Source organism: Pinus tabuliformis, chromosome 1_2, assembly GCF_031772625.1.
Source record: "Pinus tabuliformis cultivar Carrire ecotype Pingquan chromosome 1_2, CPIR1, whole genome shotgun sequence".
Classification (NCBI taxonomy): Eukaryota; Viridiplantae; Streptophyta; class Pinopsida; order Pinales; family Pinaceae; genus Pinus; species Pinus tabuliformis.
In genome coordinates this window covers 464,773,180-464,788,729 of record NC_142298.1, presented here as the reverse complement: position 1 = coordinate 464,788,729, position 15,550 = coordinate 464,773,180, and the positions used below count along the sequence as shown (strand labels likewise).

General features: G+C 38.7%; 1 protein-coding gene across 1 annotated transcript; it reads right to left on the bottom strand.

Moving 5' to 3' along the window:
* Window positions 1-1,227: 1,227 nt before the first annotated feature.
* LOC149206357 (fasciclin-like arabinogalactan protein 21) lies at window positions 1,228-1,797 on the bottom strand. The gene has a single exon (XM_089397671.1). The coding sequence runs from the start codon at window positions 1,795-1,797 to the stop codon at window positions 1,228-1,230; it is 570 nt and encodes a 189-aa protein (XP_089253797.1).
* Between the last annotated feature and the right edge of the window lie 13,753 nt (window positions 1,798-15,550).

Genomic DNA, 15,550 nt, shown 5'->3' with positions numbered 1-15,550 from the left:
GAGGGGGAATGGAAATGAAGAAGGGGATGGAAAAATTGAGGGGAAGGCCCATCATTGAGTGACAACTGTCTTAAGGATGGAAAACATCACGAAAATGGTTTCTAAAAAGCGCAATATTATCAACTGCCTACGACATTCCAATAATCTGAACCGCCTACAACATTTGTCACCGACGATCTAATGGCTGGAGTTTATTCCATCATCTAACAATCGATCTAAAGGGCCATAACGAGATAGAACGACATGGAGGGGAGTTCCTTTCAGAGGGAACGCCTTACGGCATAAATATTTCCGAACTCCTGAAAGGGTATACCTATCCACTCTTAAAACTATTTTGCAGATGGTGCAAGGCTTTATGAACCACAACCCCATGCCAGAATTCAGAGAGTTCACTCACGCAGTTGCATAAGCATTCGTGCCATAATCCTAGATTTACTTCTCTGAGCCCATTAGACTTGAATGCTATTCTTCGACACAAAAAATTGCAGACTTCTTCATGCATGGAAAATATTAGTGCTAAATGGTGTTCAACATCCTTGTAATTATGATAAATTTCAGGTGATTGAATTACGATATAACTTTCAGGCAATTTAATTTGATTTGCAGATTCCAAAACATTTTAGTAATCAAATTTCCTTAATATTCTGCAATCTTGAATTTCATTACGTGTGCTCTTAACAACGCTCAGAAAACTTTGCTAGTTTCGATCAGAAGATTGCACCCTCACATTTCTTTTAAGGATCTGGATGAAATGGCATGTTTATTATTATTATTGGCAATGCAATATCTATGGCGATCTGGCCTCTTCTATGAATTCTACTCGTTTACTGGCATTCCATTTTAGTTTCTATTTGAACCATCTGAGCTCTATGGTTGTTTCCCATCGATAAAGAAAATCCATGGCTTAAGGAGATTCTCATGACAGAGAAAAGAAATGAAAGCGCGAAGTCATACTTGACATACAGAAAATTAAGAAACCGTGAAAGAAAAGAATTAAAGGAATCAGAACCATTATATAAATTGCCATTGTTCCATTACAGTTCAAGAAAAATGTGGCTTCTTGATAGAGGAACATAACATGCTGCATTCATAGACATTTAATTGCTTGCTTCCTGGACATGATTTCTCATGGATACCACTGTACTCAAATTGCAAAGGCAAAATACATCACAAATACACAGACAACAACTAAAATAAAAGAATCTTTAGCTCCTTATTGACCTACTACTACTCATGATGATCACCAGTGCTGCTGTTTCTGTAAAACCCCATCTGATCCTCTGAGCTCATCAAGAGGGACCGAAGAATCTCACTGCTGTCGTTGGAAGCCCACTCCATCAGATCCACAGAGCTTATGAGCGGCCGAAGAATCTCATGCACGACTATCCATCTGTTGCTGAAAACATCCGCAATCTTTATACCCACATAATTGACAGAGAAGGGTTTGTTGTCGCTCACAACCAACGATTTCCCGTGGAGGAGAGTCTTCAGTCTTGTGCCTGCCGGAAGCTGCACTAGATCTGCCAAAGGCAGCCTCATGTTGGGAACCACATGGTACCTCACATTGTTCGAAAATTCTTGGCCTTCGCATGAGAAAACAGAATCGTCGTTGAGAGTAAAGATGGTGAGGTTTTGCAGGCGTAGAAGCTCAGGGGACTTGATGCGCATGGCCAAGGCGAGGATGCTGTAACCGCGATCTCTAATACTGAGCGCTGCATCTTGCAGCATGAAGGGCGTTATGACATTCAGGGGATGATCAAGACCAGGACTAGCTGATGATGATGGTGATGGTGACATCATTGCAGGAACAAGGGCTCCCACAGTTGTGTCATAATTACTGTGATCAAGATCAATTACTATGATCAATTTTTTTAAGTTTACCCTGTAATTAAATTCGAACTCTTGTGTTTTCCATGGTATTTATATTTTGATTCCTAGATTAATTTTCTTAATTCTTGACACTGGGATTTTTGTCAAACGGTTGGCAGTAAGTTTAGAACTTTTTTTAGAATTCCAACTTCCATTTGATCTAATCGAGCTTAGAAACCAGTAATTCTGAATGTAATTTATTAAGCTTTATTGGATTTCCTTTGGTTGTATTTATTTCTAAAATTATATATGTCTTTCATACTAATTTGTAATATACCTAGCCTTTGTTGGGAAACACTACCCAACAATACTGTGCAATAATAAATAAATTAACTGCAAAGAACTTAGGCATCTAGATTTGTTTGGCCATAAATTAGTCTGTGTCATACAATTACAATTAATTATGCATTGCAAAACAATCTGCAATACAATTTCCAACATCGCGTATAACAACAATTAAACACCACAACAGAAACATTTTCCTAACTATGCCAAACCCAACGGATTAATCAATCAAATAATACACAAATTTTAAGGCACAACACAAACACAAAATATATAATATGATAATTACCCAAATTAGGGTTTACAACTTAATTGCATAAATGCACATAAAAAAATACTCAGAAAGACATCAAGATCATAGTACTTATCTGTATTAATGAGCCAACCATGTTCCTCCTAGTCATAGACTTGGTGGTTCATAAGCTCAACCACCGTGTTACCCTCAAGCTAGGACGACAACTCCAAAGGCAATGATAACCAAAAAATATCTATACCTCCAAGACCTAGGTGCCAATCCAATAGTCACGGTGCACCAGGGCTCCAGGCACCCGCCAAGCTAACTGTCAAGGTACCAACCCAATAGTTGTGCTGCTCCAGGACTCCAGGCATCCTCCAGCCCATAAACCATCAACAACGGGGGTATGTTATAAAAAAATATGCATCCATAAGGCACAAATAACTTAGTAACTGTACCCGGACCAATATAGAGTCTAATCCCAACACCGACTGGCCATCACTTAGTCTCAGAGTCCTTTCCCCAAGGACTCACTAACCAATTCCAAACCTCCAAATATCCAACCTACACCTCTTTATATATTCATGGCTTAACTTGCCACATGGCAGCCTTTAGAACCCTCATGGGTCCCAAGTGTACTTTTTACCAAAAATATCCAACCGTTACCCTTTTCCTTAGAGTTGCGCCCCCCATACTCTTTTTGTGGAGTGAGCTCTACAACTAGCTTTATTTTATTTTTTTATAATATATTTTTACATTAATTATATTTCAGGCTCTAAGGCCTCACAACCTTTATAGGCTTATAAGTATCTCGGCATGCTAGTCCCACACTATATTTAACTTCTCTACATGGGCACTTCAGCCTCATAATATCAATCCTGCTCACTAGCCTAAAAAAATATTAAGAAAATACATTATGAATGACGAGGGTATTATGGTGTCAACCCCTGTGATTGTGTTTGAGAGCATGGATCTCATTGTATAAGCCTTTGTAGTCCATATGAAGTTGAGTGAATGAGCAAACCCTTAGAATAAAATTCCCTTAAATAAGTACCCCCTCAGACTTTGGATTTGGCTCACAGGTGGTTAGCTCGAAGAAATATTCTAGTGTAGCTAGTATATGGCTAGGTTGAGAGTTGAAGTCCCTCCTCTAGTTGCCAACTAATTTAACTTACTCAGATAAGTAGAATGCTTTATTTGCATTTGATTTATGAATGTTGAGCTATGCTTAATGTGATAACAAGATGATACATGATTTTTTATTATTCATGAATGAATGCTTAAATCTTCGTGTATCCATGGTTGACAATTGCCTAAGATGACGATGGCTATATGAATACCTAATGTTGTTATTTTTTTTGTAGAGCTTAGAAATTTCATATTATGTCATATGTTGAGTGTTAAATAAATATATGGATAATGTTGAGTTACATAGTTTATGAACCCAATTGAATTTTTGAATGATTAAGTCTACTATTTTCTCAATATTAGAATAATGTCTTATATGTTCACATATTTAATGAATGTTTGGATTGTGTTGTCCAATATTATGTTTATGGTTGACATGTTAATTGATCCAGTGACAAATTTTAGCACAAAATGAAAGCGCCCATAAAGTTTTGAAATTAGCGTCAATTTGAAGTGTTCATTGCTTTGAATCCAATGCCATTCATTTCACCTTAATCCGACACCATATGCTCAAGTTATCGCATTCTGGTCGTTTGTCCCAATAGCTAAAAAATGAGAGGTTTTGCTGACTGGGAAGTTGACTGGGCCATTGTACTACTGACATCATCCAGGGTGATTGTGTAGGTACAGACCAGTGAGGTTATTCCAAGTGGCAACCTCATATTGTTTTAATTTCTCATGTTTTGATTGGGTTATGTTTTTTGTGGTGGACCAATTAGGGTGTGCCATGTGGCCCAACCAGAGGCTTCCATGTAGCACCCCACATTTGGACAAAATTATGGTAGGGGTTGAATAACCTAGGAAGGGAAGTTTCATGATTGACTGTAGATTGTCATGATATTTATAGTGAGAGTTATTTATAGGAGAACATTTCCTTGAAGGAGAAACTAGCTACTTGTTTTATCAAAAAAAAATTATGTACTCTTTTTCCACTAAATATATGGAGTGGTCTAGTTATGTCGGCAGGCCCAAAGATGTAGCACATGAGGGGTGAACTCAATCACCAAATTTTTTTTGTTTACCTTCATGGATTTCTGTATGATTTAAATGATGAGATGTTGCTTATGTTTTAAGTTTACATGAAAAACTAACTCATAACTTGAAGAGACCTTTGAAAACTTGTTTTGTCATAAGATCCATTTTTCTTTGCAAAGCGTTAAGAGAATGATCATTTTTAGGAAGGAGAATCTATCCTCCAATTTCAAATCAAATTGGTATCAGAGAAAGGCTTGACCAAGTTACAAGAATGGGAAAGAAGAGTTTCCAAGATCTAAAGGAGATGAATTTGTCTCTTTGAATGGAGAACATTGAATTAAGAATAATGCTTGAAATTGTTGAAGAGGAGAAGAGACATGTGCATTTTCAGTTGCAGTATGTGCTTGAGGAACAAGTTGCTGAAAGTTCCACTCCCGTGATAGTAAAGGAAACCTCCAAAGTGAAGCCAATATGTGAGCATGGTTCAAACAAAGGTTATGGACCTTATGAGGAAAATGATGCATGTGCATTTTTTAAGCATCTCATGGATTCTCATCATATGTCGGTTGGTAAGAGTGGGTGGCTAGAGTCATCTACAAAGTTGTCATCATCATCTGAAGCAGAAAAGGTGGATGGCAAGTTTAAGGAGGTAATAAGCATTTCAAGTTCAAATCCTTCTATTTATGTTCATAACAACTCTTTTGCAGCATTTGAACAACATACTAGAGGCATTGGTATGAAGTTGCTATCTAAAATGGGTTATGAAGGAGGAGGCCTCAACATCAATGGCCAAGGGATCACCAATCCAATCATGGTACAAGAGAGACAAAAATATCAAGGATTGGGATATGGTCAAAGAGAGTTTGGAGAATGCTCTAAACAGTTTGAGGAAAATTAGTCATCAGAGGAGTATATGTCACACCAAGATGGTGGTGACAATGTTCATTTGTCTCCTAAGAGAGATGAATGATTTAAAGGACCTTGCATGTCATCGTCCACTCCACATCGTCAAAGTTGCAGCCCAAGGGACATGTATAAATCTCATGGGTGTTTTCCAAATGATGGTAATTTTGACTATTTGTGGAACATGTATCCTTGCACTTTTTGTGATGCATTTGACCATTGTGTGGCTATTTTTGAGAAATGTATGGTAATGGTCAAAAGAATGGATCATATTCTTGGCATCAAGCATGATGAATCTCCTTCACATGTGAGGACTTCCTTGTTGGAAAGAAAGGGAAAGTACTTGTGTACCCATTGCAAGATGCATGGGCATGGGAATGAACGATGTTGGAAATTACATCCATAGCTTCATTCCAAGAAGAGAAAAGAGATTATGCAAACCAATGCAAGGGAAGCAAGAGATGGAAAAGAGGACTCACAATGTTACTAAGACAACCTTCAAAGAAAAGTTGATTCAAAAAAGAGAACCCATAAGCCTAGAAGAGGCAAAGATTGGGTAGACTATTTGTATAGTTTGATTTTGCTTTGTACATTGTAAAATCTTACTGTTGTTTACCTGTTTTGGGTACTTTTTAAAAGTGAATAAGAATAATCACTATGAAAAACAATTATGTTTTTCATTGACATGTTATGTTATTGGTTTTTTTATAAGTCCAAATGTTTGAGAACTTTTGGAATGTACAATGTTTGTCATCTAAGGTTGTTTACGGTTTGTCATGTACTCACTGATACATGTGTTCAAGTTGAACCTTGTTGTGAATAAAATATTTGTTTAAAATTGTACAAGGTAACTTTGTTTTTGTAGGCAAAGGCAATGGGGTCATTGAAATTTTGCAGCAGTGTAATTTTGTTTACAAGTTTAGTTTGAGGACAGTAAAGCAAGTTTGTATTGCTTCTGATTTCCAAGATGGAAAGTCAAGTTTTCTTCAACAATTGAACTTCAAGATGAAGTTGTTTTGAGCTCTGAAAAAGTGGGATTGAAGTGAATATTCAGATTCCACTCATCACTGTTTTTGTTCCTACATCAGTGATAAGAATTTTTGGCCAATTCTTGACAGGACAGTAGGTCTTCACGAAGAAGATAGGTGAAGTGCATTGATTGGAGCTTGAAGGGAACCAACTGAAAACAAAGCATTATGGATTGAGTTTTTGGGTAATTTTGAGTTCTAGCCTAATTTTATTTACTAGAAGAAGTAAACTTTTGGAGTCCAAAAGTTCCTAGTGGGGTGGTATGATCCAGTGATCAAATTTTAGCTCAAAAATAAAAGTTCCCATAATGTTTTGAAATTGGCAACAAGTTGAAGTGTTCATCATTCTAAATCCAATGAAGTTTGTTTCACCTCAATCCGACATCGTATGCTCAAGTTATCACGATTTGATCGTTTTGGCCCAACATCAAACAAATGAGCAGATTTGTTGACTGGGCTGTTGACTAGGCTACCGTACTACTGACATCATCTAGGGTGACTGTGAAGTAATGAACCAATGATTTTATGCTAAGTGGCATCCCCATATTGGTCAAATTACTCGTGTTTTTATTAGGTCATATTTTTCGTGGTGGACCAATTAGGGTGTGCCACGTGGCCCAACTAGAGGCCACCACATGGCACCCTGCTGCTGTCCAAATTTATGGTAGGGGTTAGATAGCCTAGGCATGGCTCAAACCCCTGTTATAGGTCTATCTAGGAACATCATTCCCGAAAATCATATCCGTACAAATAGGGCTCATAAAACCCTAATTCAGTTGCTACGTGCCCTAGACAAGCCATCATATTGAATGTTTACATCCATGAAAGTTTCCTAGCTTGAAACCTTGCTGAAATGCCTCTTTGGGACACCAGCACAACCTTGGTGAGGGCTAATTGCTCTAGATAGAAGGTAGGCCCATTCAGACTTGTGCTGTAGTGCACTTAGGCCCACTTTAGCCTGCGTTAGGCGAGGATGAGCGAAATTGACATAGGATTCTAGGAATATTCCTTGATTCTAGAGCATTCTAGAAGGATGGCCAGCTCTTATCTCATCCTATGAGCTCATTTTTGGATAGGCCATGGTTCAATTAACCCTGTATCCTCTCATCCCTTTCTCTATGGAAACTAACTATCTAATTATGGAAAACCATTCAATGCCTAATTTATGACAAAACCACTTGCATTTCCCTATAAATTGACCACTCATCATAGTGATCAGGAGGCTAGAAGTTGGATATTATAGAGAAATATTGTTGGTTTGGGACTTGAAATCATTTTCAAGTAATGTTATGTTGCTTGATTGATGTGTTATTGATGTGATGAGGGTTTGGATTAAGCTGGATGAGTGACACGGGATCGAAACAAATTGGGTGTAACTTCTCCTTCTATCAATCAACAAAGTTGTTTGTTCATTTTCACATAACTTTTTTCCATATCTATGATGAATGTATGTGCAAATGTTGTCTATTCCATTTTTTTTATAATAGATAGATCATGTGATTTAATTGTTATCATCTTCTATTTATTTTGGCAGGTACCAAATTGAGCGAATTCAGTTTAAGTAGGAGTGACGGGAGCAATTCAAAGGGGATCAAAGGAAGCAAAGGATCACAAGTAGGTTCCTTTATCTTATCTTTTTATTGTAGGAAAAGGTTAAACATATTTACTTATTTTTTTCTAAGTGTAACTACCCACTTAGGGAAGATGTACTTATCCATAGGTATAAATTCCATATAACAAATTGGTGACCATACTGGGAAATGACCATCATTACTGGTAGTTTATCCTTAACATATTACATCCTAGTAGATTTTACTTGACTTCATTGATCTATTTTCAGTCATTTTGAAGCTTTTTTGGTCAAAAAGTGTGTTTAAATGTCTATTGATTGGGCTCTCTAGCATCAATGCAGTGTTGGTCTTGACATAGTGCGTTGCAGAGTAGTCTTAGCTTAGAGACAGTGCTCTGCAATGCACTATCTCCCACTCAGGGCTGTGTTGATCCCTGTCAAGCCAAAAAACCCATCTTTTTTTTCATTTTTACCAAATTTGCTTATGTTGTTATTTGCTGAAAGATCAATGTTTTCTATGGCTCTGAAATCAATTTTCATTTCCTCTCCTAGCCCTACTTTGACCTTGACTATTTAGTGTTTCTTAAGAAATTTATTTATCATTATCAAAGTTATCTTACATCGATTAGTCTTTTCCGAAAAAGAAATTGTTGTAATGTCTTCCTCTCTTTTGAAAAGCATTGGTTGATTGTCTGTGCATTTAGTTTCCTTATGTTCATCTAAAAATTAAAGGAATGAAAATAAAAACATGCATAATGCATTTAGAAGCTTGTGTGTCCTTGCAGGAATGGTATAGGTAAAGCTGCATTAGATGTGCTCTATGCTGTTTGTTTAAAGATTCTGATTGCTCTATCCCTATTAGTTACGATTTTCATTGTTTCAATCAAATGAAAAGAATGTTTCTCATCATAGTTGCATTCTACGAGTTTCAGAAACATCATGTGGTGAACCTAAAAGACAAAATTTTAAACAAGATCAACTAAAATTTATCTCAATTAACCTAATGGAGTATTGTAACTTAACGCATAACATTTAGAGGTCTAGGCTAGAGACGTGTTCTGGCATCGTTAAACATAGCAGTTATCGCTAATGGTTTGTGATACATTCCAAGTGTGATTCCTCATTCCACGTACATAAGTATATCATAGCTCATCCATGTACTTTCGGGTATATCGGGTGGTGTTATAGTACGAAAAGTATAAGGAAATGATCTCACTGCGTGGTTTCTTATTAGACAATGCTAACATGGATTGGGTCTCCACGTACTTTTGGGTATATTTGGGAGGACTACATTAGGTTGCTATTCATCCATAGGTAACCGAGTTGGCTGCCTTGTATACTATGATACACCGAAAACAACATTAGGGGATATTTCCTACACGTATGTTAAGTCCTTGATTTACTGAGGTAGTATATTGTAGTTCACGGTTACTTGGTAATCCTTCTGCCTAGATTATCCATCTTTTGTTTTGTTATGTTATTTTGATTAAAATAAAATTAACTGACCGTGGATAACATCCTCCATGTCACTCCTTAGTTGATCTTAGGTTGATACATATGGCAACAACTCCAGAGTCCATCGATCAAGGAATTCCTTTTGATGGGAATCCTAGTCCTTTTCCTCCTTTTAGAAATATTAGTGCTCCTTATATGGCTACATTGTACCCTCTGGGACTTACCATCAGTTTTTCCAGTATCATTGTTATCAACCTCCTTGGCCCCACAACTAAATGTTCCTCGAACTAGAAAAAATCAACCTTCAGTTGATCCTAAAGATGACCCTTTACCTTCTTTGTTGGTTGTTTCTTCCTTCCCTTCTTCCTCTTCGCCTAGTGAAATTGTTGACACTAGTAACTAGGTGGATAAGAAGAAGAAGAAAGGGAAGAAGAAGAAGAAGAAGAAGAAGAAAATTTACCGGGGGGGCAACCAAGCAACCATTCCTTCGAATTCAACTTCTGATGAGAAACCATATGATAAGCCTCACAAACATCGATATCCTTGCAAAATTTGTAGGGGAGACCATCTTCTTTGAAATTGTTCTAGTATTCCTCAGATCTTAGAAGAATGGTCTTCTCGTTCACATCGTCCTATGTGATCAACTCCTGGAGATCATGCTAGTGACACACCATCAACTAGTGGTAGTAAAGTTCATGGAAAGAAGGGTAAAGTTAAGCTTCCCTATAGGTTATGCGAAGGGAATCACCCCATTTACCTTTGTCCCTATCTAGATGAAGCCCAAAAATTGTTGGATAACTATCCTTCTTCTCCGTAGTGACTTCCATTTGGTTAAAGGAGACTCTCCCTTAATCCTTCACTAGTTGATTAAGTGATTGACCCAAATCAACCGGTGGTCAAACCCACTCTGTCTAAATGTGAATCCCATGAGTTTATACATGACCAAACACAAGTCAAGGAAACAATTGACTCGATTTCACCTTCAATTAATCATACCTTTCCCATAGAGAGTGAGTATGATACCACTCAGGTTCTTTTCATTTCTTCAGATTCCAATGAGCTTGGAGGTAACCCTCATGTTCCATCAAGACAGGAGGAAAATCCTCTCATTCTCGTAACTCAAGGGGGTAATTCTCTCGTTCTTATGGTACCCCCTCCAAGTAGTCTAGTCACTTCCTTTGATTGGAATTGACTGGTAGGATGTCGTCTTCCTTCTTATGTTCCTTTCCAGGTCATAGTACAGGTTTATAATATACTTGTATCTGGCACTATATAGATGAAGGTGCATCAGTGAGTATTGTTTCCTCCACTGCTTGGCAAGCACTCAGTTCGCCACCACTTATGCCTATTACCCAAATTTGTTGATTTTAACAGAGGAACGAGTCAACCATTAGGGATCCTTCCTCAGTTGCCTATTACTTTGGGAATAAAAATTGTTTATCTCAATGTGATGGTAGTCCCAGGCCCTTTAGATTAAAAATTACTTCTTGGGCGCGACTATGTTTATGACATGGGAGCTATTGTTTCAACACTCTTTTGACTGACGTGTTTCCCACATGAAGGCAGAATTGTCACTATTGACCAACTTTTGTTTCCCAGCCCAAATATGACTTCTAGTCAACCATCTTCCCTAAATGGTCCTTTTGTCCCAATGGTATCTTCCCTGCCACGGGTCAATTATGTGGCAACTCGTTCCATGCCTACACCAACTGACAATCAATTCCGTGATGTTGTGCATTATGTACTAGGGGCATTGGAACCGGATCTCTCTAATGGATTCCTTGCTACGTATCCCTTCCAGAGCATTGTTCTCCCATCTGATGAGAACCTCTTGGAAGTCATGACCTCTTATGGGTTGTAATCAAGGAATTATGAGCATAGTTCCTTGTCTTGTGTCAAGCTTGTTAAAAAATGAAATAAGGAATATGAGGATAGTTCCTTTACTTTGTCAACCTCATTAAAAAATGAAACAGGTCCCAGAGCATAGTTCCTTGTCTTGTGTCAAGCACGTTAAAAAATGAAACAAGGAATCTGAGTAGAGTTCCTTGTCTTGTGTCAAGCTCATTAAAAAATGAAATAAGGTCCCCTGGAGAAAAGTTCCAATTTGAGGCTTTGATTAGATCTCGTAAAATCCCAATTGAGTCTTTCACTTGATCTTGTAAATGAACCTTCATTCCATCCACCTGGTAGCCATGAGTAGTCTACTTAGGTGAATGCAATGAAGCTTGGGGGGCATGCACCTAGAATCGAGTCATCATGTTGGGGGAATGTAAACAAATCTCAAGCATAGTTTTTTCTTGTTTCAATCTTGTGTAAAAATGAAATTGAATCCAAGCATATTTTTTTCATTTCAAGCTTGTGTAAACATGAAATTGAATCCAAGCATAGTTCCTTATGGTTCAAGCTTGTGTAAACATGAAATTGAATCCAAGCATAGTTCCTTATGGTTCAAGCTTGTGTGAAAATGAACCCATCTCCATTTTAACCCTCGTGATTACCATTCTGTCAGCCTCTTCCGCTAGATGAGCCTTGGTTTTTCTCCCATAGTCACTACCTGCTTGGCCAATCATACGCTTTCACTTGGTTGTTCTACCCTTTATGAGGAATAGTTGCAATGAGTGGTCTTATTAGCCAGCATCTTCACATAAATCAACATGTTTTGAGAAGTTCCAACATCACCAGAACAAATTGATATCCTAGAAACCACTCGTTCCTCTAACTGGAGTCCTCTTTAAGATCTTTTCAGATTCTTGAAACATGAAAAGATCGCCGAGTATTTTCCTTTTTTACTCATTAAAAGAAAATAAAAATAGGGGGCTTGCTGCCAAGCTCTTTTCCAACTCTTTAAACAAGAAAATATTGTCAGGCGCTTGTCCTTTCTAGCTCATAAACAGATTGGAAACAACATCTACTCAGTATAATTTTAACCCTTTTTTGGACTGAGATAGATTATCTACAAAAAAGGAATACGTTGATCGAACATGGTCAATGGGTTTTATCTTGTATTATTTTACACTTTTTCTGACTTGAGAGACGAATTTATGAAAAAGAACTTGTGGAGTTTTCTTTTTGTCCCTTTTCAAACTCTCTAAATATGAAAAGGAACGAGTTCTCATTGTCGTTAAACTTGTTAAACCATTAAATAGCGACAAACTTGTCCATCATGACAAGATCGAGTTTCACCTTCGCTAGACTGATTAAAACATCACATAACGATGGATTCACCCAAAGGGTGGAATTATAAATCAAGCATATGTTATCCTTGTTGGGCAGCGGATCCCTCGTGTAATGGCTTTGGGGCTTGAAGCCCACATTTTTAAGTATTGTATTGTAAAAGCTCTGTGAAGTGCGCATAGCGTGAATTGTAATGGGTCAATTCTAAAGGTAGTCTGCCCTAAAATATTATAAATTAATCTAGAATGTGTCAGCCTGCCCATGGTCCGCGGACCATGGGAATGTATAAATAAGAGCGAGGCTCTAAGTGTAAAGGATGGGTTTTTGATAATAGAAGTAATATTGGTGTCTGAACGTGATAATAGATTTGAGTTTGTAAGTGCAAGTTTGGGTTGTACTAGGAGAAAGAGGCTCTGCAGCTGTGTGTGCGGAGTCCTGGGTAGAGTCCACAGCTCTGTGCGCAGACCCCTGCAGCTGTGTGCACAGGGTTGGAAGTGGATTTTAACTTGATAAAGGCATTAATAAAGATAAGTTGATTCTGAAATATCGTGTATCTATTCTAAATTCTAGTTTATGCGTTTGTTCTTGATTTACGATTATGCGCATGTCTATTTATGTTGAATAATAGCTAAAAGTGTTATACCTTCATAAGTAACTAAAGATATATAATAATAAATAAGCACAGAAAAGGGTAAATTGCATTCACGCTTGACTAAGGTAGTTGCCCCGAGAAGAAAGCTTTACGAAAGCAATGGAACACATAGGATCGCTCCGTGCAAACCCTGATCACATCAAGACATCCCTAGGGTGCAGAAACCTGGTTCCAGCACCCTCTCATACTACCTCGAGTGAGACTTCAGTCTGCGTTCCGTGGACTGTTGCTGAAAGGGTCGGTAGTGTGGGGATTTGTTTGGCTAAACATTTCTGAACCCGGGTCAGGCCCCATTAAGCCAAAAAATGGTTTCGTTGCTAGGACTAGGATTTGCCTAAGGGATGTCTAATGTTGGAACATTGGAAACCTACAAAGAAAGAACATGAAGATTGGTTGGATTAGAAGCTGCATGAGTTCGTGATACAAGAAAAAAAAATCCGCAAATATCCGAGAGAAGGTGGTTGGATCGCTTCATATATGTAGAAATCCACGAGGTCTTCTTCGTGACATTATCTTCGGAAATACATGCTTGGATCGTGAGGCTAGCTAACAGCACGGGAAGGTGCCAGCTTGATTAGCCAATAGTATGGACTCTAGAGTTAGTACGCAGGCTAGAGGCGTCTGAAGATAAGATCGCGTGGGCCATAGATCATTGGCTGGATTGGATAATAGGAGGGTTTATCACTAAATTTGTGATAAACATGACTGTCAGCTACAGTGAAGCCGAAAGACGCTTTCTCAAGGGACCGCGAGGTAAGTACATCAAGTCTTTGAATACCTAGATTAAGATGTTGTTATGTGAAAAACGAGTGATGCACATACATTAATGAGTGGAATGACGTGAAGCGGAAGGATCTTCAAAGGGATCGAAGGGTTAGGAAACAGTCCTTTAATTTTTCCACTGCGAGCAAGTGAGGAAAAGTGCGGTTGGGTTTCTCCAAGGAGTGCGGTCAGTTTGATCGGGTAGCGCATTCCACAGTTATCATCTCCGCTAATACCACCACTCCCATCACCTTCTTCACCTCCAACTTCACCCAATCTGCCTCCACCAAACCAATGGTTTAGCATGGTGAGCGTGATCAAGTTTCCTGTATTCAGAGTAGTAGGAAATGAAGATCCCGATCAGTTTTGGTTCGTAGTAAGAGCAATGTGGGAAGCGCATGGGGTTACATATGATAACATTAAAAAAGCCACATTGGTAAGTGCGTTGTAGGATCACGCACTGACTTGGTATATCAAACACTCAAATGATCGCCCGAATGCCAGAATAGTAGAAATTCAGAGTGCATTAGACAAAGAGTTTAGTCAACCAAAATCGGAGATGAAATCGATTATAGGATTCAAGGAGATCGCAATGCTTCTAGGTGAAACCCACTAGGATCTAGATCAAAAGTTGAAAAATACGATCTGCGAGGCTAATATGACACTGATGGATGCATAGCACTGTGCGTGGTTTGTGGCATATTTGACACCACACCTGAGGACGGCATTGTCACAATAGAAGCTCTCAACCCAGGCAGAGGCATTGGAGATGGAAATGAGGCTACACGAAACACTGATACATGATCCAGGGTTGGCAGTCCAACAAATCCACGCACAACTACAAAACCTATGCTTAGAGATGCAGAGTTTGAAGCAGGATAAGGTGCCCCAGCCAGAGGTGCATGAGGAAGTGTGGTATATAAAATGTAAAGGCCAGGGTCACAATAAGGACCACTGTCCTGTATTCGCAAACTATTTGGCAGGAGGGGGATCGCTGTCGTTGAGATCAGAGGCACAAGTAGGACCAGTTGTGTTTACCACTCTTTGGTGCAATATTTTTCAGGTGGGAAAAAAACACGCAATGGACCATTGTCAGCGATTGCAGAAATATACCCAAACTCCACAGTAACTGTACTGTAATTTCTGTAGATCAGTAGGTCACGATGAGCAGACATGCCAGAGCTATGAACTAATGATGGATAGGACCCTAGCTTATAGAATGTAGACAAAAATGCGAGGCCTCAATCCAGCTGCAGCAATAGCGTGGGGTGGCTTCGAAGGGCGAGGTTGAGGTTGCGGGGGAGTGGGGCCCGGGAGGGGCTGCGGACAACTAATTTGTTACAATTGCAGAGGACCTAGGCACTACGCTCTTGATTGTACCAACCTGACGAGACTCTCTTGCCTGTACTGTGAATAGTTTGATCATGAAATGATAGATTGTCTGACGTTGATCG